Source organism: Ursus maritimus, unplaced genomic scaffold (assembly GCF_017311325.1).
Source record: "Ursus maritimus isolate PB19 unplaced genomic scaffold, ASM1731132v1 scaffold_15, whole genome shotgun sequence".
Taxonomy (NCBI): Eukaryota; Metazoa; Chordata; class Mammalia; order Carnivora; family Ursidae; genus Ursus; species Ursus maritimus.
The window spans coordinates 35,006,695-35,028,525 of NW_024423897.1; the positions used below are offsets into that span (position 1 = coordinate 35,006,695).

The window sequence follows — 21,831 nt, forward strand, 5'->3', positions numbered from 1 at the left end:
GTCGTCGGAGGAGAGGGGGCGCCGCGGCGAGCACCCCACGGGGCACAGGGCCGCCCTCCCTACCAAGCCTAAGCCGCAGGTCGGGTAGGAAGCCCGGGAGGGGTCCCTGGGGATGACCCCCGACTTGTGCGAGGTGGTCGTGGGGAAACTTGGGTCTGACGTTCTTGCGTATAAATTGAGCACTGAGGAACAGACGCGATTTCTTAGGCTCGTATGTGGTGGAGAAAACAGAACTTGAGTTATTCTCTGGAAATTGCGTTCGCCAACGAATTTTGAATGAAGTACTTTTTGGGGGTAGACTTAACGTGTGTTTCCTCCTAACCTATTTTGTGGGTGTGATTGAATTTATTTTTTAAAATTTCTTTCTACCATTAACTGATTTTACTCGTTTCGTGATGTTTATTATTATCCGTATGTAGCATTAGTGTTTTGACTGCCAGTTCACTAGGAGGCAGAAATAATCTTTGCCATGAAACAGGAGATGAGAACATCTTTTAGAGTTCTAAAAGATGAAAGACCATCCCTCATCAAATCCTGTAGGAGTCTATCTTTACACCTTGAGCCATCTTTTTATCCTTTACATTTTAGTTGAAAGGCTTATATATGACCATACTTCTGGAGTATTTTAAAGCAAATTCCTGGCATAAATACTTAAGTATAAACTGTATCTCTCATATCTGGGAGAGGTAAGCACCCTTAAAAAAAACCCGAAAACCCATAATGGAATTACTCACATACCACCAAAAATAACTAATTCCTCAATGTCATCTAATACCCTGGCATATTCAATTTTCATCTTTTTTGAATTTGAAATGCAGGTTTATGGAAAAATTGCAAAAAATAATACTAAAGAACTCCTATACTGTTACCCAGTTTGCCCATTTGTTTATATTTTGCCCGTGCTTTTTTCTTCTCTTTATGCTTGTGCACACACATTGTTTTTTTCTGAATTGTTTGAGAGTGGATTGCATGCATCATGCCTCTTTCTGCCTTACTACTCAAGTAGTACAATATGTATTTCCTAAAAGCAATGATACTCTTTTACGTAAACACGTACATTTGTCAAATTCACGAATTTTAACATTGATATGTTACTTTTAGCTGTGCTGTGGTCCATATTTCCAGTTATGTCAAGTGTCATTAATCTTCTTTAACTTTGAATAGTTCTTGAACCTTTGTTTATCATGATAGTGATATTTTTAAGGACTAATAGCCCATTTATATAAAAATCTTCAGTATAAATTAGTTTCCTCATGAATAGTTAGGTTTGAATTTTTTTGCTGGAATACTATATACATAAAATGTTATGTCTTTCAAATTATCACAATCAGAGGAGCATAATGTCTCCCTTTTATGTTAATCTGTTTTCTCAACTATCATTTTTTTTTCTTGTTCACTGTTATTTTCTCCTTTTTTGCAAATTAAGTACAGTTGACCTTTAAAGCATGTGAGGGTTAGGGGTGCCAACCCCCACCCCCATGCAATTGAAAATCTGCTGACTCCAGAAAAACTGAACTACTAATAGCCTACAGTTGGCCATGCCTTACCAATAACAAGTATTTAACACATATTTTCTATGTTGTATTTTATGCTGTATTATAATATAGTAAGCTAGAGAAAAGAAAATGGCATTAATAAAATCATAAGAGAAAATACAGTTACAGTACTATACCGTATTTATTGAAAAAAATCTGTGTATAAGTAGATACTCATAGTTTAAACCTGTGTTGTTCAAGGGCCAGCTGCAATTGTGGGGGAATACCTCCAGATGATGTAAATATCCTGTGCCTTATCAGAATCCTCCCTCTCCCTCTGCCTGGTTTAGCATCTGTTGACGGTTCATCCCTGAATCAGTTTCTACTATGATAGTTGTAAAATGGTGATTTTTCACATCTACCCTCAAATCAGTGTGGCCTCATTTATTCTTTACTTAATAGAGTGTGACCTCTTGCTCATCTTTTTTATTTTGATGCTCAGAGTGTCTCAAATTTGACCTGTGGGATTTAGCCCATCAATCTTGGTCCTCTTTCTCTTTCTTTCTTTCTTTCTTTCTTTCTTTCTTTCTTTCTTTCTTTCTTTCCTTCCTTCCTCCTTTCCTTTCCTTTCCTTTCCTTTCCTTATCTCTCTTTCTTTCCTCTCTTCCTTCCTTCCTCTTTCTTTCTTTCTTGTCTGTCTTTCTTTCATTTATTTATTTGAGAGAGAGAGAGCGAGCATGTGTGAGCACCAGGGTGGGGGAGGGTGGGGGTGGGGAGAGGAATGGGGAAAGAATCCCAAGTGGACTCTGTCCTCAGCATGGAGCCCTAGGTGGGGCTTGGTCCCATAACCCTGAGACCATGACCTGAGCTGAAACCAAGAACTGGATGCTTAACCAACTGAGCCACCCAGGCACCCCTTGGTCCTGTTTCTTTTCAATATGTCCCCATCATATGTTTGCTTCCTTACTTTGGAACAAGATATTCCAGGTCCATCTGTTTCCTTCACTATCCCTGCCCTGAAATCAGGTGTTTTTTCAGGGAGCCCTGGTTTCTCTTACTGAGGAATGGTACTTAGAAACCAAAGTCTGGAGACGCCTGGGTAGCTCAGTCAGGTCAGTGTCTGACTTTGGCTCAGGCCATGATCTTGGGATCCTGGGATCAAGCCCCACATTGGGCTCTGTGCTCAATAGGGAGTCTGATTCTCCCTCTCCCTCTCCCCCTCCCCCGCTTTTGCTTTTTCTCTCTATCTCTCAAATGGGTGGGTAGAATCTTTAAAAAAAAAAAAAAAAAAGGAAAGAAAAGAAAAGAAACCAAAATCTGGGTGCTAGGTTTACTCATTGCTACGAGTGTCATTGCTTCTATAGGCCCTTTTAGAAGACAGAGCTAGAAATCATGAGTTTTTATACTGATACCTCTAGTTCTTATCCAGCCCCTTAGGGCTCTTCTTTACCTATCCCCATTCTTTGTTTTCCCTTTCTTCTACAATGAAAATGCTGGCTCCCATCAGCAGCTATACACATACACACATATACACACACACATATATGTAGGTATATGTTCATCTGCTCAGTCCTATAGTACAGAAAAAATAGCTTCATAATTTCTATACTTGTACCCCTAGGAAAAACAAACCACTAAGAAGAATTTGAGATTTGTTTGTAGTTCTTTTTATCTTCAGTTTGAGAGTATATAGTCAAAATACTGTATTTAAAGTTATTTGAATTAATCCTTTCTCTTTTCATTGTGGTTATTTTACTCATTTGAAATATGGTCGGATTTGCTTCTCTTTGTATTAAGTTTTATGTCCCCCCTCTATTCTTGTTTATTAATGTAATTCCAAAAGTCAAAACTTTACAGAAAGGTATATTGACTATCCCTCTCTCCCTAGCCTTTCCACTCTTTTTTGCCACCCCCGCCCCATGGTAGTTAACCTGTTCTGTTAATTTTTGTTTCATTTTTCTGTTTCTTTTTGCAAAATTAAATGATGCATATGTTATTTTCTTTCCTTACGTACAAAGTAGAATACTCAGTATACTCTTTTTTTTAAAGTAGACTCCACACTCAATGTAGGGCTCACACTCAAGATCAAGAGTCGCTTTCTCTACCAACTGCGCCAGGCAGACACCCCTATGTATACTCTTTTGCATTCTACTTTTCTCTTTTTTAAAGAGTCAGTGAAGTTTGTTTTATTTATTTTTTAAAAAGATTTTATTTATGTGTCAGAGAGACAGAGAAAGAGCAGAAGCAGGGGAAGCAGCAGGAAGAGGGAGAAGCAGGCTACCCGCTGAGCAAGGAGCCCGGTGTGGGGCTTGATCCCAGGACCTTGGGATCATGACCTGAGCCAAAGGCAGATGCTTAACTGACTGAGCCACCCACCCAGGTGTCCCTGCACTTTACTTTTTTCAATTAACAATATATTTTAGAAATCGCAGTTCGTAGAGATCTTCCTTATTCTTTTAGGCAGCTGCTGAATATCTGTTTCTAACTGGTTTATTTAAACTAAGGTCCAAAAAAGATCCTCATATATTGCATTTGGTTAATATGTCTCTTAATACTCCCCCCCCTTATATATATGAGCATATCTATAGCTATATAATACATATATAGCAGTTTCTCCCCCTTCCCTCCTTTTAAAAAGATTTTATTTATTTATTTATTTTAGAGAGTACACATGTGAGTGGGGAGAGAGGCAGAAGGAGAGGGAGTGAGAGAATCTCAGGCTCCCCACTGTGCATGGAGCCCAACTTGGGGTTCCATCTCACAACCCTGAGATCGTGATCAGCACTGAAATCAAGAGCCAGACGCTTAACTGAGCCACCCAGGTGCCACTCTCTCCCTCCCCTTTATTTTATTTTGTTTTTTAAAATATTTTATTTATTTATTTATTTATTTATTTATTTATTTGACACAGAGAGACAGCCAGTGAGAGAGGGAACACAAGCAGGGGGAGTGGGAGAGGAAGAAGCAGGCTCCCAGCGGGGCAGGGAGCCTGATGGCTTGATCCCAGGACCCCGGAATCATGCCCCAGGCCAAAGGCAGATGCTCAACGACTGAGTCACCCAGGTGCCCCATCTCTCCCTCCCCTTTAAAATGCCATTTATTTGTTGAAGAAACGGCATCATTTATCCAATAACATTTTTTACATTCTGAATTTAGTTGATTTTATTCTCCTGGTATATTTAGTATGTTCCCTTATTTTCTTTATTTCTTGCCAATTGGTGTTTAGAGTCAGAGATTAAGCTTCAGTTTTAAAAATTTTATCTTTTTAAGAATATTTCATTGGTCCTGGGTAGCTCAGTTGGTTAAGTGTCTGCCTTTAACTCAGGTCGTGATCTAGCCCCACGTTGGGCTCCCTGCTCAGTGGGGAGTCTGCTTCTCCCTCTCCTTCTACCCCTACCCCCCACTGCTTATGCTCACTCTGTCTCTCTCAAATAAATAAAATCTTAAAAAAAGAGAATATTTCATAGATAGTTCTGTGTACTTCCCATCTACATAGCAGCATATCAGGAGTAATATAATGTCTTTGTCTCACAGTTAGTAGTTTTTTTTTTTTTTTTTTTTTTAAAGATTTTATTTATTTATTCGACAGAGATAGAGACAGCCAGCGAGAGAGGGAACACAAGCAGGGGGAGTGGGAGAGGAAGAAGCAGGCTCATAGCAGAGGAGCCTGATGTGGGGCTCGATCCCATAACGCCGGGATCACGCCCTGAGCCGAAGGCAGACGCTTAACCGCTGTGCCACCCAGGCGCCCCTCACAGTTAGTAGTTTTAAGATTGTAGGCTGTGTCAGTTCATCTAATAAAGTTCCTCATCTACTTTCACCTAATAGTTTTAGCAACTGCTGACACTCTTGACTAGATCTGTTACTTCATTAGGAACTGCAAATGATGCTTTTCTGATGGTATCATTCCTCTTGCATTTGGTTAGCTTTTCTTTAAAGATTTATTTATTTATTTATTTATTTATTTATTTAATAGAGTGTGTGTGTGTGCGCACAAGCGGGGAGAGGGGCAGAGGGAGAGGAAGAGACTCACAAGCAGACTCCCCACAGAGTGTGGAGCCCCAAATTGGGGCTCCATCCCACAACCCTAAGTTCATGACCTGAGCCGAAATCAAGAGTCAGGAGCTTAACCCACTGAGCCACACAGGCACCCCTGGATAGCTCTTTTTAAAGAATTTTTGTTTATATTTATTTATAATTTTATTTATATTTATAATTTATAAAAATAATTTTTCATTTAGATTATTAGGGTTCTGAGCAATTGAAAAACAATGTTACGGTATAAAATATGAGGATGGCTAGCATCTTAATGGTCCTCTTTGCTGTACTTGATTAGTTTTTCTTTTAAAGCTTATTTTATAAAAATTCAGCTACTTTCTTTTTAAAGATGACATTAATCATACCAAATAAATTCAACTTTTTTGGATTTCATAAACTAAATAGCATTAGGAATATAGAATTTAAAAAAAGGAAAGAATAACGCTATGAATGAATACAGGCCAATGGCCAAATTATGTATGATTTCTCAATTTTAAAAATTAAAAAAATTAATTTGGAACAGTCAGAAACTTATAGGAAAATTGCATATATAGTACAAGGGACTTTTTTTCATGACTCATTTGAGAGTGAGTGACAAACTGATGTTCTCTTACCTCTGAATATTTTAGTGTGTATTTTCGACAAACAAGGATGTTACATAGATAGAAGACACCCATCAAAATCAGAAAATTAGCATTCATACATTACAACCAAATCATCCTCAGTTTCTTTTTCTGTTCAGGTTTTTCCAGTTGCCAATATTGTCCTTTATCATGAAAAGATAAAATTTACAATTACTCATTGCAGCTCATTTAGTTATCAGGTTTTCCATCTGGGACCAGTTTCTTGGCCTTTTTCCCAACTTTCATAACCTTGCAACTTTTGAAGATTTCAGATCCGTTATTTTGTAGGATGTCCCTCAATTTGGATTTGCCTAATAATACATCCTTGTGATTAGATTCAGGTTATGTATCTTTAGCACATATGTCACAGAGACATTTTTCTCATTTTACCTATTAGGTGACACATGATCTCCGGTTGTCCCATTTCTGATAATTTTCATTTTGATCACTGGATTAAATGGAGTCTGCCTGGCTTCTTCATTATAATGTTACTCTTCTTTTTTGCAATTAATGAGTACTTTATAGAGTATTTTTATGCTTTCGAAACAGTGTAAATATGCCATTTTTAATAAAATGTTCAATTGGTTAATATACGGATTCATGCTTTCCTCTTTCTAAGGTAAGATATTAAGAATGCATATCTCAAATAGCCCTCAATGAGAGAACTGTCAAAGTCACAGTATAAGAAGGGCATGTGGGATGGGAGATACTGTTGTGACAGTCTTTGCGAAATACAACCTATGGCACTGAGAAAAGCATATCACATAGAAACTTTATTGTCAAGATCTTTTTCTAGTTTATTTTTATCTTCATAGTATGAGAAAAAACTTGTGAAAAAAGCAAATACATTTTGCCTATTTGAGATATGAGATACTAAATGCATTCTCAATATCTTACCTTAAAAAGAGAGTTAATTTGAGCTGTTGAAAAAGTAATTTACTTTGTGAAAATTCTGAATTAGGATCCTTAGTAAATCTTATAGGCTATTTATTATTATCATGATTTTTTTTTTTTTACAGCATCTTGTAGACTGTCTTTACTTAATTGGTCATTATTATTTTAACAAGCATGGAGGTAAGATTAGAAGTTTTGACATCAACAAGTATCAAGCAGAAAAAGCCCTGGCCACGAGTTTCCTGGTTAGGACAGGTAGGTTTTTCTTTCTTCATACAATACCAGCTGTAATAATGTGTAAATGTATACTTTGCCTCTAAGATAGAATGCTGTATGGTCTTAAAAAACCCCCCACCATCTCTAGAAGGATCATGTGCTTACAGAACAGGATTTTTGTGTTTGTTTTTATTTTTTTATGGTGAGCAGGTTAGCTTGTCCAGAAGGTAAAATGGTCTGTCTAGAAGAACTATTTTACTTTCAAAAAAATTTTTGTCTTATTATGTTTAAGGTTGAGATGGCATATATCAAGGGGAGGTTTGTTTGTTTTTTTTTAGGCTTTTATTTATTTATTTGAGAGAGAGAGAACATGAGCAGAGGGAGGGAGAGGGGAAGGGGGGGAAACAGACTCCCTGCCAAACGTGGAGCATCACGTGGAGCCCCATCCCGGGGTCCCCTGATCATCACCTGAGCTGAAGTCTGATGCTTAACTGACTAAGCCACCCAGGTGCCCCTCAAAGGGAGTATTTTAATGAAAAATTTTAATTTAAATATAATTAACATAACAATATTAGCTTCAGGTGTATATTCTACAATTCTGTGCATTACTCAGTGCTCCTCACAATAAGTACAGTGACTATCTGTCACAATACAACACTGTCACAATGTTACTGAGTATATACCCTGTGCTGTACTCTTCATCTCTGTAACTTGTTTATTTTATGACTGGAACTCTATACCTCTTAGAGATTTTGCCCATCTCCCCACTCATCTCCCCTCTGGCAACCTACAGTTCTCTGTATTTAAGAATCTGTTTATTTTGTTATTGTTTGTTCATTTTGATTTTTAGATTCAGCAAGTAAGTGATGTCATGGTATTTGTCTTTCTCTAACTGACTTATTTCACTTAGCATCATACCCTCTAGGTCCATCCGTGTCATTGCAAATGGCGAGATCTCATTCTTTCTTATCACCGAGTAATATTCCAGCTCATCTCTATACCACATCTTCTTTATCCACTCACCTATTGATGGACACTGGGTTGCTTCCATAGTTTAGCTACTGTAAATAGTGCTGCAATAAACACAGAGGTGCATATGTCTTTTTGGATTAGTGTTTTTGTTTTCTTTGGGTAAATATCCAGTAGTGGAGGGATGCATGGGTGGCTCAGGTCGGTTAAGCGTCTGCCTTTGGCTCAGGTCATGATCACAGGGTCCTGGGATTGAGTCCCACATCGGACTTCTTGCTCAGCCGAGAGCCAGCTTCTCCCTCTCCCTTGGCCTGCCACTCCCCCTGCTTGTGCTCTCTCTCTCTCTGTCTGTCTCTGACTAATAAATCCAATAGTGGAATTAGTGGATCATATGGTATTTCTATTTTTAATTTTTTGAGAAAACTTCATACTGTTTTCCACAGTGGCTGCACCAATTTATATTCCCACCAACAGTGCACAAGAGTCTTTTTTCTTCACATCCTTGCCAAACACTTGTTATTTATTTATTTTTTTTAAGATTTTATTTGTGAGTAATCTCTATACTCAACATAGGGCTTGAACTTACAACCCAAGACCAAGAATTGCATGCTCCACTGACTGAGCCAGCCAGGTGCCCCTTTTATCTTTTCTCTTTTTAAAAGATTTTGTTTATTTATTAGAGAACGTGAGCAGGGAGAGTGGCAGAGGGAAAGCCAGAGACTCTTAAGTAGACTCCCCACTGAGCACAGAGTCCAATGTGGGGCTCGAACTCAGGACCCTGAGATCATGACCTGAGCTGAAACCAAGAGTCAGATGCTTAACTGAGCCACCCAGGCAACCCCCTTTTTGTCTTTTTGATTCTAGTCATTCTGACAGATGTTAGGTGATATATCTCAGCGTGGTTTTGATTTGCACTTCCCTGGTTAGTGATACTGAGCATCTTTTCAGGTATCTGTTGGCCATCTGTATGTCTTTTGTAGAAGAATTTCTGTTCAGGTCCTCTGTCCATTTTTTAATTGGATTATTTGGTATATTTAATTGGATATACAAATTAGTTGTATAATTTGTATAATTCTTTGTGTACTTTGGATTTTAACCCCTTACCCGATATATCATTTGCAAATGTCTTCTCCCATTCAGCAGATTGCCTTTTTGTTTTCTTGATCGTTTCCTCCTGCATGGTGTAAAAACTTTTTACTTTTGTGTAACCAAAAGGGAATATTTAATCTTCTGAACCTTTCTTTACCTGAACAGTCAATGAAGTGTTTCCTCCCATGTGATTTTCATGAGTATTCAATAAAAGTGCCCCTTAGAACTTAGAATAAAGATGGGCCAGAATATACCAGCAATCCAGGAACACCATTCACAATATATGGAATAGATTCCTCACCTTAGGGAAAGTTGGCAAACCTATAAAATCCTCTTGAAATATGTAATAATTACGAAAATTTAAAAACTTGGTGTTTAGAATCATTTCCTGTGAGAAATTATAGTGTTAACTTCCTCTAGAACAGTGTCTCTTGAACTTTGCAGTGGTACAGAATCATCTGGTGATGCCCAACCCAGGGCTTGAACTCAACAACCCTGAGATCAAGACCTGAGCCGAGATTGAGTCAGATACTTAACCAACTGAGCCACCCAGGCGCCCCTTTATCTGGTGATCTTTTTAAAACAAGTGTTGGGCCCCACTCCTGGCATTTCTGACTGAGTAGGTCTGGGTGGAGCGTGCGCATTTCTAACAGGGTCTCAGGTGTTGCTGATAGTGTTGGTTAGGTGGTGCTTTGAAAACCACTGCCCTAAAATATATGAAAACAAGGTTCATTCAAAATGGCATACTTTTTCTAGATAATCAAAAATGATCAGAGCCTGGGGTTTATAAATTTCAGAAGACATATATGTTTTAATCTAGGTAAATAATTAAAAAACTTATACTGCTGTTTAAATTGATGAAATTAAACAACACGTAACTCAGTTTTGGCTAGCAGAATTGGAAGATTTTAAAGGTCAAAAAGATCTAGATGCAACCATTAGGTTAGTCTCCCTAGTAATTCTATTAAGAAGTATTTTAAGATAGAATGAAAAAATCTCCAGGTAACCTAATCAGCCTTATTGTTCATTTTATTATTTGTGGTACAAGTATATAATCTTTCTTGAATGTCACTTTGTTTTCCTTTGTGCGATCATTTAGGTTAGAGGTTGAATTAACTTCTGGCACCTCTTAAGTCTCACATGTTTCTTCTCTTAGGAAAATGAAGCTGTTTTTCTTTTGGATGATAAATTCATAAATGAAGTTAATTTGGTATCAGGAAGAACAAAGAAGAAAATTCCTTGTCTGCAGCCTTTACTGAAGGATGTTATTTTCCTAACAACATCCAGTAATGGTTAAGTAGTACTGATATTTTCAAAAGGCTAGATTAATTGTGTTTGTTCATAATTTGGGGTAATATTAAGGGAGATAATAGATTATAAGTATTGTATTTCCGTTTTGGAAACAGATGCCTGGCTGGCTGGGGTACTCACTACAGGGGAGCTTTTTCTTTGGAACAAAGATCAAGATTGCTTGAAAACTATACAGGCAACTGAAAAGCTTAAGAAAATGATTCAAGCTGCAGCAGGTGGGAGTTTTTTATTTGCTTAAATTGGTTTATTTGGTAAATAGACGGAAAAGAAGATGAGACATTTTCTTATTACTATTTTAAAAATATATCTCTGTATGTGTGCATATATATCTATACATATGGAGATTTATACATATATATGTTTTCTTACATATGTATGAATTTTTTTGGTGGTGTTTATTTGTGATTCTTAGAGTCATCTTGAAGAAAAGTCTGGCCTAACAATGGGTTCCTAATATCACATAACAAGTACATGATAAATGTTACTGTTATTTGTACTTTTAATTTATTAGTAGTGCCTTAGTTTTATCCTGAATGGAAGCATCATTTAGGTTTCTTATTGTCAGATAAATTATGTACTTTCTGGGAAGAATTCAGACATCAGAGGTTTAATTAACTTTTTTTTTTTTTTTTTAAAGCAAGCTCCTTGAGACTGTACTTGTATGTATCTGGAAATGGGAAGAGAGTTCTGCTTATAACTCCTTCTGGATGCATATTTCTTTGGGAATATTTGGAATTCAAGAATATCTTCTCTTCTAAAAGCCCTTCATTGGTAGGCCAGTGGTCCCAGATCATACCTGAAGAAGCAGTTCATTTGCCTTCTAATGAAGATAAAGAAGCTGTAGTGCATGCTGTTTTTATAAAAAATGAGGTAAAATCCTTATTAGACAGGGTGTTATAGAAGTTGAGATCTCCACTCTAAGAACAGACACTATATGTGAAGTTATTGAGTAGAGTGTGTAAAGCACTGTCATATATCTTTAGTCATCATTAATTGTCACAGTAATTGTGAAATTATTATGGAAAAAATGTTATTACATTTCCTGGTCATATTTTTAAAAATGTTTATTAAAAATGGTTTGAACTCCACCAAAAAAAACTACTAGAACCAGCAAATGAATTCAGTAAAGTCACAGGATATGAGATGAATATATAGAAATCTCGTGCATTTCTCTACGCTAGTAATGATGTAGCAGAAAGAGAAATTAGGAGAACAATTTCATTTATAATTGCACCAAAAAGCATAAAATACCTAGGCATAAACTTAACCAAGGAGGTGAAAGATCTGTACTCCAAAAACTATAAAATACTAATTAAAGAAATTGAAGTTGACACAAACTAATGAAAGATATTCCATGCTCATGGATTGGAAGAACCAGTATTGTTAAAATGTCCGTACTACCCAAAGCAGTCTACAAATTTAATGAAATCCCTATCACAATACCAACATTTTTCATAGAACTAGAACAAATAACCCCACAATTTGTATAGAACCACAAAAGACCCAGAGTAGCCAAAGCAATCTTGGAAAAGAAGAACAAAGCTGGAGGTAATCAAAACAGTATGTACTGGCACAAAAACAGACACATAGCTCAGTGGATCAGAATAGAGAACCCAGAAATAAACCCATGCATACATGGTCAGTTAGTCTATGAGGAAGGAGGCAAGAATATATAGTGGGGAAAAGACAGCCTCTTCAACAAATGGTAGTGAGAAAACTGGACCATTTTCTTACACCACAAAAAAATAAACTCAAAATGGATTAAAGACCTAAATGTGGGACCTGAAACCATAAAATTCCTAGAAGAAAGCATAGGCAGTAATTTCTTTGACATCAGCTTTAGAAACATTTTCCTAGAGGGGCGCCTGGGTGGCACAGCGGTTAAGTGTCTGCCTTCGGCTCAGGGCGTGATCCCGGCGTTCTGGGATCGAGCCCCACGTCAGGCTCCTCCGCTGTGAGCCTGCTTCTTCCTCTCCCTCTCCCCCTGCTTGTGTTCCCTCTCTTGCTGGCTGTCTCTATCTCTGTCGAATAAATAAATAAAATCTTTAAAAAAAAAAAAAAAAAGAAACATTTTCCTAGATACATCTCCTCTGGCAAAGGAAACTAAAGCAAAGTTAAACTATTGGAAGTACACCAAAATAAAAAGCTTTTGTACGGGGAAGGAGGAAGCCATCAACAAAACAAAAAGGTAATTTGTTGAATTGGAGAAGATATTTGCAAATAATATTTCTGTTAAGGGGTTAATATCCAAAGTATACAAAGAACTTACACAACTCAACACCAAAAACCCACAATTAATCCAATTAAAAAATGGGCAGAGAACCTGAATAGACGTTACTCTACAGAAGACATACAGATGGCCTCAGTTACATGAAAAGATGCTCAACATCACTAATCATCAGGGAAATACACACCAAAACTACACTGAGATATATCAGCTAACACCTGTCAGAATGACTAGCATCAAAAAGACAGGAAATAACACATTTGGCAAGTATGTGGAGAAAAAGGAACCCTCATGTGCTGTTGGTGGGAATATAAATTCATGCAGCCACTGTGGAAAACAGTATGGAGTTTCCTCAAAAAATTAAAAATAGAAATATCGTATGATCCACTAATTCCACAACTGGATATTTACCCAAAGAAAACAAAAACACTAATTCAAAAGGACATATGCACCTCTATGTTTATTGCAGCACTATTTACAGTAGCTAAACTATGGAAGCAACCCAGTGTCCATCAATAGGTGAGTGGATAAAAAAGATGTGGTATAGAGATGAGCTGGAATATTACTCGGTGATAAGAAAGAATGAGATCTCGCCATTTGCAATGACACGGATGGACCTAGAGGGTATGATGCTAAGTGAAATAAGTCAGTTAGAGAAAGACAAATACCATGATGTCACTTACTTGCTGAATCTAAAAATCAAAATGAACAAACAATAACAAAATAAACAGATTCTTAAATACAGAGAACAAACTGGAGGTTGCCAGAGGGGAGGTGGGTGAGAAGTGGGTGAGGGATGGATGAAATAGATAAAGGGTATGAAGAGCACCCTTATCTTGATGAACACTGAGAAATGTGTAGAATTGTTGAATCATTATATTGTACACTCCTAACACTGTTCATTATTTACTTAAATTAAAAAAATGATTTCAGTTAGAGCTTCCTTTTTCTTTCCCTAGTTTCACTTTTCCCTAGTTTTAAAATTGAATTTTTACTTATTTTTTTATTTGAGTATAGTTGACACACAGTGTTACATTAGTTACAGGTATACAACATGGCGATTCAACAACTCTGTGTTATGCTGTGCTTACCGCAAGTATAGTCACCATCTGTCACTATGCAAAACTATTACAATATCATTGATTATATACCCTATGCTCTACCTTTTACTCCCATGACTCATTTGTTACATAACTAGAAGCCTGTATCTCCCACTCCCCTTCACCTATTTTGCCCATCCTCCCCACCCCGCTTCTGACACCCTGCAGTTCGTTCTTTATCTATAGGTCTGATTCTGTACTTTTCCTTAGTTTTAAAATATAACTAGTTTAGTAATTTAAAAAGCTAGAACTAGTGATATTAAGTAAGACATTTAATTTCCAAGAAAGAATGTATTAACTAAAAAACTATAAATAGCTACCCGCATTCTTTGTATGTATGGACCAACATTTCATTACCCAATCCACTGTTGTTAGAAATCACATTTTGAAATTTTATTTTCCTCTACCTTCTTCCACCTCTAGGTGTAGTGCCCTAATTTAAATAATATATAACTATAAAATAAGAGAAAAATATGTGAGAATAAGAACCTTTCCAGTAATAGTCATAGTAAATGGCAGTGTTTTCTTGGGACATGCCTCAGAAATAAGTTACTTAATGGGCGCCTGGATGGCTCAGTCGGTTGTGCTTCTGACTTCAGAAATAAGTTACTTACTCTTTTGGGGTGCCTGGATGGCACAGCGGTTAAGCGTCTGCCTTTGGCTCAGGGCGTGATCCCGGCGTTGTGGGATCGAGCCCCACATCAGGCTCCTCTGCTGTGAGCCTGCTTCTTCCTCTCCCACTCCCCCTGCTGTGTTCCCTCTCTTGCTGGTTGTCTCTATCTCTGTCGAATAAATAAGTAAAATCTTAAAAAAAAAAAAGTTACTTACTCTTTTTTTATTTTTAATTACTTATTCTTTAGCCTAATATTAAGAATAAAAATACAAGCAGGATTTCCATATTTTATTTTATTCATGATGAGAAATATATGTTCTATATATCTTGATTTATTTTCAGTTGAATTATATACTAAAGTTTATTAAATTTATCTACAGTTATTTGGAGATTGCTGCTTATGTTCATTTACTTTTTATTCTGGAGAATGTCTGAAGTTGGCATTTCTAGCAATTCGGTGGCATGAAAATGTATTTACACTTAAAGGGTAAGGTAAAGATTTCCTTCTTCCTTATTTTTTATCCCTTTTACAGCAATATTTTTCTGTCAAAAAAACATTGTAAGATTAGTTAAATGAAATGTGAGTTTGAACTTCTGAGTTTTTACAAAGCCGTTCTTCCCATAAATACTACTTTGTCATTTTAGTTTTCATTTTAAATGTTTACTTTAGAAGGTTTTTCTTGTTTTTGTTTTGTTTCATTTCTTGGAATTGAGAACATGTAAAAGGTAAGAAAGACTGTGGTATAGTGATAGCTTTTGAAAAATAATTCAATTGAATTTTAAAAGGGACATGATTTGAATTTACTAGTGTACCTTTTGAATGCTCAAATACTTTTTAAATTAAAAATAGTTTTATTGGGGTGCTGGGTGGCTCAGTTGGTTAAGCATCTGCCTTCGGCTCAAGTCATAATCCCGGGGTCCTGGGATAGAGCCCTGCATGGGGAAATCCCTGCTCAGTGGGGAGTCTGCTTCTCCCTCTCCCTGCTCAAGTGCTTTCTTTCTCTCTCTCTCAAATAAATAAATTTAAAAAAATAAAAAAAAATAGTTTTATTTAGGGGACCTGGCTGACTCAGTCAGAAGAGCATGCCACTCTTGATCTTGGAGTTGTGAGTTTGAGCCCATGTTGGGGGTAGGGATTACTTAAATAAAATAAAATTAAATTAAATTAAAAATAAATAGGGGCACCTGGGTGGCACAGCGGTTAGGCGTCTGCCTTCGGCTCAGGGCGTGATCCCGGCGTTATGGGATCGAGCCCCACATCAGGCTCCTCTGCTATGAGCCTGCTTCTTCCTCTCCCACTCCCCCTGCTTGTGTTCCCTCTCTCGCTGGCTGTCTCTATCTCTGTCAAATAAATAAATAAAATCTTTAAAAAAAAAAATAAATAAATAAATAAATAAAGGTAAAATAAAAATGGTTTTATTCTAAAAAGCCCAGTAAAATACAGTGTATTAAAAGCATAGAATGCTGATATTTTTCTGTTTCTCTTCTTCATTTTCATATGCTATCAGTACTTTATTAAAGTATAATTTATATAAAGTAAAATGAATGAATCTTAAGTGTATAATGAGATGGATTTTGATAAATATATGTGTGTATAACCATCCTCATATCAAATATGGAACATTGTCACCATTTTATTTTATTTTATTTTTTATTTTTTTGTATAGAAGCTTCATGCCCAGGATGGAGCCCAATATGGGGCTTGAACTCACAACCCTGAGATTAAGACCTGAACTGGGATTAAGAGTTGGATGCTATGGGGCGCCTAGGTGGCTCAGTCGTTAAGCGTCTGCCTTTGGCTCAGGGCGTGGTCCCAGGGTCCTGGGATTGAGCCCCGCATCGGGCTCCCTGCTCCTCTGGGAGCCTGCTTCTTCCTCTCCCACTCCCCCTGCTTGTGTTCCCTCTCTTACTGGCTGTCTCTCTCTCTGTCAAACAAATAAAATCTTAAAAAAAAAAAAAGAGTTGGATGCTAAACCAACTGAGCCACCCAGGCACCCCTATTTTTATTTTCAAGATTTTATTTTTAAGTAATCTCTACACGCAGCGTGGGGCTTGAACTTAAAACCCGGAGATCAAGAGTCACAGGCTTTTTCAACTGAGCCAGACAGGCACCCCAGAACATTGCCACTATTTTAAAAATCCTTTTCTCTCTACCTATTTAATTTCTGTAAAAATGTTTATAATAATGTAGAAATATCTGTCACGTAAACCTTTCATCAAGGCAGATGTATTTGGGGTTGACTGTGGAACATGCCATTACTAACAAAATACTGATATTGAACTTGTGTAACTGGCAACTGCTCTTTTGTGCCTTGGGTGAAACTTCTTTTTTTTTTTTTTTTTAAAGATTTTATTTATTTATTAGACAGAGATAGAGACAGCCAGAGAGAGAGGGAACACAAGCAGGGGGAGTGGGAGAGGAAGAAGCAGGCTCATAGTGGAAGAGCCTGATGTGGGACTCGATCCCGTAACACCGGGATCACGCCCTGAGCCGAAGGCAGACGCTTAACCGCTGTGCCACCCAGGCGCCCCTTTGGGTGAAACTTCTGAACAGTTGCTAAGAGGCCCCCTAATACTTGTGCACATGTAGGAATTTAGTTGGACTCAAGTTCTTTGTGATGAACTAAATATTAATTTAAAAGTTACATTTCCTATTTTCAATTATTTCATTACTTTCTTAGATCATTGCCGTACCATGTTCATTGGACACAACAAAACTGCCTTCTGTGCAATCTAGTTCCTAAATGTGAATCAGTAAAGTCAAGAGGAGCTCTCCTTTCTGCCTTTTCAAGAGATGGTGTTACCCTGGCAGTAACTCTTAATCAGAAGGACCCAAAGGTCAGTAAATGTAATCTGTCTTGGAAGTAACCTATAAAAGAGTTTAGTCCAGTTTGGAGTTCCTCGTTTTTTGATACTACTTTCTGTTTTTTAAACGTGTTTTCTGATCCAATTTAACATTGTGGCTTGGTAAAGTTATTTAAAGTAGCTGCTGTAGTTTCAAAACTTGGCCTTCAGAAGTGAAAAGAGGGTAGCAAAAAGGAAGAAAAAAGCTAAAGTGGTAACTGATGGCCTTAAAATATAGTATAAAAGAGTGAGGGGTTTTAGTTTTCAGTATTGTTTTCAGTATTATTTCATTATTAGTTTTCAGTATTTTGCCAGTTGGGAAAGACTTCCAAGATAGTTTATTGATATAATACTAGGTCTCTAGAATTAAAAGTAATGATTAAAGTAAAATAATTTAATGGTTTTGTTGTCTTTTTTTTTCTTTCTAGGCAACTCAGGTATTGTTTATAAACACACTGAATTTTGTTACTTTCTGTGGTAGCCTGAGAGGATGTAGTAATAAGAATCCTGTGGTCCCAGCTACGCTTATCAGGTAAGAACTCTGTGTTTCTACATAGTGTTTTTATTTTCCAATAGCTTAATAAGTTTAAGGCTCTGATAATTCAAAAGGTATCTAAATAGGTATTTAAATAGATAATGCAATTTACTTTCAGGATTTGTGCTTGATAAATTCTAAAAATTGCTTTATGTAAGGAAAATCTTACTTTTAGAAAGGGTCTTGGTAGGGTGAAAGATACATGAACATATTTTCTTTTCTCTTTTATTTTTTCCTGTGTTGTCTCAGGAGGAGTGGAATTGCAACTGGGTAGGGAAATATTGAGCTTAATTAGAGACCAAAATGAAAAAACCTGGATTGGGAAAACCATTATATACTCAGGGAGGCTGAGGTGTTAGTTTTTAAACAAAGTTGGCATGCTCTGCATATGGGTTAATAGCAACATAAGTCAACATAAGTCGTGATTTTGGATGGCACATGACTACCAGATTTCCTCTTGGACTTCTTAATTTCCTTTTCTGAACACCTGTGCTGTTCTCTGAATTTCCAGAGTTTTCAGGTCTGTCTAGCTTTGCCTCTTCATTTTCTTTCCCTCTCCAAAGTTCCTTTCTAAAGGTATTACTCATTGTTATATCTGAAATTAATATAACATCATGTATCAACTATACTTCAATAAAGTAAGTAAAAGTATTACTGGTCTCAGTGCATTGGTCCGCTTGACTTAGAGTGTCTGTCATTATTTACATGAGGAGCTACTTTTTGTCTCCATGAAAGTTAGTATAACCAGATAGTTAAGGAGTAGTAAGGATGGCTTTGGGAGGAGGAAGTTGGCTGCTGTGTGGAACTCTGTCAAGCTGCAGAGAGGACAGGCATGGTATTTAAATCTATCAGTGGATTTGGTTGCAGACACCAATATGATCAAAGTTGTTCTAATTATAATGTGAGTGGCTGAAAAGCTTAACTCTTTTAGGGAGTATTTTCATCTTATCATTTGCTTATGTATCTGTGAATTTCTAATTGCTTTGTTGTATGGAGTACATATTTATGAGCAAACATCATTTTTTCTTACTTTTTTTCTGGGAAGTAAAATAAAAAAAATGTATGTGGCAGTTGCCTACTATTCATTCTTTTTCCCTTATTTTTGAAGTGTTTCACCCTTGCTTGGCCATTTTAAATTGTGAAAGACATTGTAGAGAGTCCTTTCTAAGCATACTGTCTTGCTTTTTCTAGGTCCTACTGGGTAGGTGATACCAGCTGGACTCATGATAGTCTTTTTCTGGCTTGTATGTTAAAACGCGGCTCCCTGGTTTTATTGGCCTGTCAAGGTGAATTAGTAACATTAATTACATTTGGTTGCTCCATAGAATTTGGGCCAGCAGAATTTATTCCTTTTCACCCACTAATAACATATAGGTGAGACCTTTGAATTCTTTTAATTTGTTTACAGAAGGTTTTCTTCTTTGGTATTACTTTACTATGTATTTTTTAAAAATAATTTTGTCTTTCAAATTGTCTTATTCTTTCTTTGAGTCTGTCATCTCAATATCTGTTTCTTATTTATAGTTTTCTTCTATTTCTTTTTGCTTAATCCTGGTGAAAATTTGACATTGTGACTATGTAAGTATAAGTTATTTAAATATTCAATAACACTGATAAAACATTTATCTTCTTTTATGTAAAAGTTCAAAGAAGTATGATATGTCTTTTATTATTTTAAAAGAAGAGCACTTAAATAAATAGTAACTCAAACTTAACTTGGCACTTGGATTTATCTGTTTTTTTCCCTAAAGGGAAAAAAGGAAAAAGTTGTGGGAAGTGGATAGAAGACTTTAGAATTTAGCTGTATTTTAATTTTTAATTGTGGGTTGGGGTAGCAGCTTGGCTTTGGAGTCAGATGAAAATTCAAATCTTGGTTCCTCTACTTAATAGTTGTGTGATTTTGGGTAAGGTATACTTTAAGCCTCTGTTTCTTTTACTGTGAAATGAAGATGACTCTATCTCTTAGGGTTGAGAGAATGAAGTAAAATAATAAATAGTAATAAATTGCTTAGCACAGTTCTGATATAAAGTAAGTGCTCAGTAAATATTTGTTGTTATTGTTGTTGATATTAGCTATAACCTGACTTATATACATAGGTATTTACAGTACAAAAAAATTGGAAAAGTCCTTTGAAACAAATCCATTGCCATTGCCTCACAGAAAGGAAATTTAGGAGTGGTGTGTCCTTGATTATATTTAGCAAAAAAATGATGCTTAATTTTCAGTATTAGAAAATTCTAATTGAAAAATTTGTCACTTCCTGCAGTGAAAGTATTTTTTCTTTATTTTTTATGGTCTATTTCATAATTGACTTGAATTTCCTGATATTCTTCTTTAAAATTAATTTAGGACCTTTTAAAATGAATTACTTTTTCTGGTTATGAAAGTAATACATATTTATTATTTAAAAAATAAACTAAAAAATCAAATGCTATAAAACTAAATAGTATAGAAAATGAAACACTCTTGTAATCCTGTTCCTCCCAAATAACAATTATTAACATTTTAGTGTGTTGTCCTCCAAATTAAAAAATACATGTATGGCATTTATAATAACAATATTAGTTTCTTTTTTAAAACAAAAGTTCTTTGATATATACTGTTCACTATTTTGCGCTTTTTTTGCCCATTTTTTATAATTTTTGTTATATTAGTCACCATACAGTACATCCCCAGTTTTTGATGCAATGTTCCATGATTCATTATTTGCATATAACACCCAGTGCACCATGCAATATGTGCCCTCCTTAATACCCATCACTGGCCTATCCCAGTTCCCCACCCTCCTCCCCTCTGAAGCCCTCAGTTTGTTTCCCAGAGTCCACAGTCTCTCACAGTTCATTCCCCCTTACGTTTACCCCCACTTCATTCTTCCTTTCCTTCTCCTACCGATCTTCCTATTTCATATGTTCCATAAATGAGTGAAACCATATGATAATTGTCTTTCTCTGCTTGACTTATTTCATTTATCCCAAAGATACAGACGTAGTGAAGAGAAGGGCCATATGCACCCCAATGTTCATAGCAGCATTGTCCAGAATAGCTGAATTGTGGAAGGAGCTGAGATGCCCTTCGACAGATGACTGGATTAAAAAGATGTGGTCCAGGGGCACCTGGGTGGTGCAGTCATTAAGCATCTGCCTTCGGCTCAGGGCATGATCCCGCTGTTCTGGGATCGAGCCTTGCATCAGGCTCCTCTGCTGGGAGCCTGCTTCTTCCTCTCCCACTTCCCCCGCTTGTGTTCCCTCTCTCACTGGCTGTCTCTCTCTGTCAAATAAATAATTAAAAAAAAAAAAAGAAGATGTGGTCCATATATACAATGGAATATTACTCAGCCATCAGGAAGAACAATTTCACAACTTTTGCAGCAACATGGACAGGACTGGAGGAGATTATACTGTTTTGCTTTTTTGATTTAACAGTTTATATTATACATCTTTCCATGAAGTAGTTTTTTAATGTTCGATAGATTCTTTGTGGTGTGTACATTTTGTAATTAACCAGTGTCCTGTTGTTGATCATTTAGCTAAAAAAATCTGTATTTGAATAGTTTCCTAACCAGGAAGAGATTATAATATATCTTTGATTATTTGTTCTCTTATTTTAAAGCCCCAAACTTAATAAGAGTGATATTAAGTAATCAGAATCAAACATATACCAATGTAACAGTAAATACGTACATTTATGTGGAAACTCAGTCAAATTTAATTTTAAGCTGGTAAATTTTACTCACTGCCATCTTTCCCAAATGTCTTTCTCAGTTTTTTTTTTTCTTTCTCCTCCTTTCTTTTGAGAGAGGGAAGGGCAGAGGGAGCAGGAAAGAGAATCCTAAGCATGCTCCACGCCCAGCATGGATCCCTACTCAGGGCTCGATCCCACAACCCGGAGATCATGAC

At 36.6% G+C, this 21,831-nt stretch overlaps 1 protein-coding gene across 1 annotated transcript in view; it reads left to right on the forward strand.

Moving 5' to 3' along the window:
* The first annotated feature begins 6,958 nt into the window (after nt 1-6,958).
* CPLANE1 (ciliogenesis and planar polarity effector 1) overlaps nt 6,959-21,831 on the forward strand; it is a 130,693-nt gene continuing 115,820 nt past the window's right edge. Inside the window, exons 1-8 of the mRNA XM_040630494.1 lie at nt 6,959-7,285; nt 10,461-10,596; nt 10,711-10,830; nt 11,253-11,485; nt 14,936-15,042; nt 17,237-17,393; nt 17,828-17,931; nt 19,126-19,308. Of these exons, the coding sequence (XP_040486428.1) occupies nt 7,205-7,285; nt 10,461-10,596; nt 10,711-10,830; nt 11,253-11,485; nt 14,936-15,042; nt 17,237-17,393; nt 17,828-17,931; nt 19,126-19,308 (1,121 nt within the window). The 5' untranslated portion in view covers nt 6,959-7,204. The remainder of the gene's footprint in view (nt 7,286-10,460; nt 10,597-10,710; nt 10,831-11,252; nt 11,486-14,935; nt 15,043-17,236; nt 17,394-17,827; nt 17,932-19,125; nt 19,309-21,831) is intronic.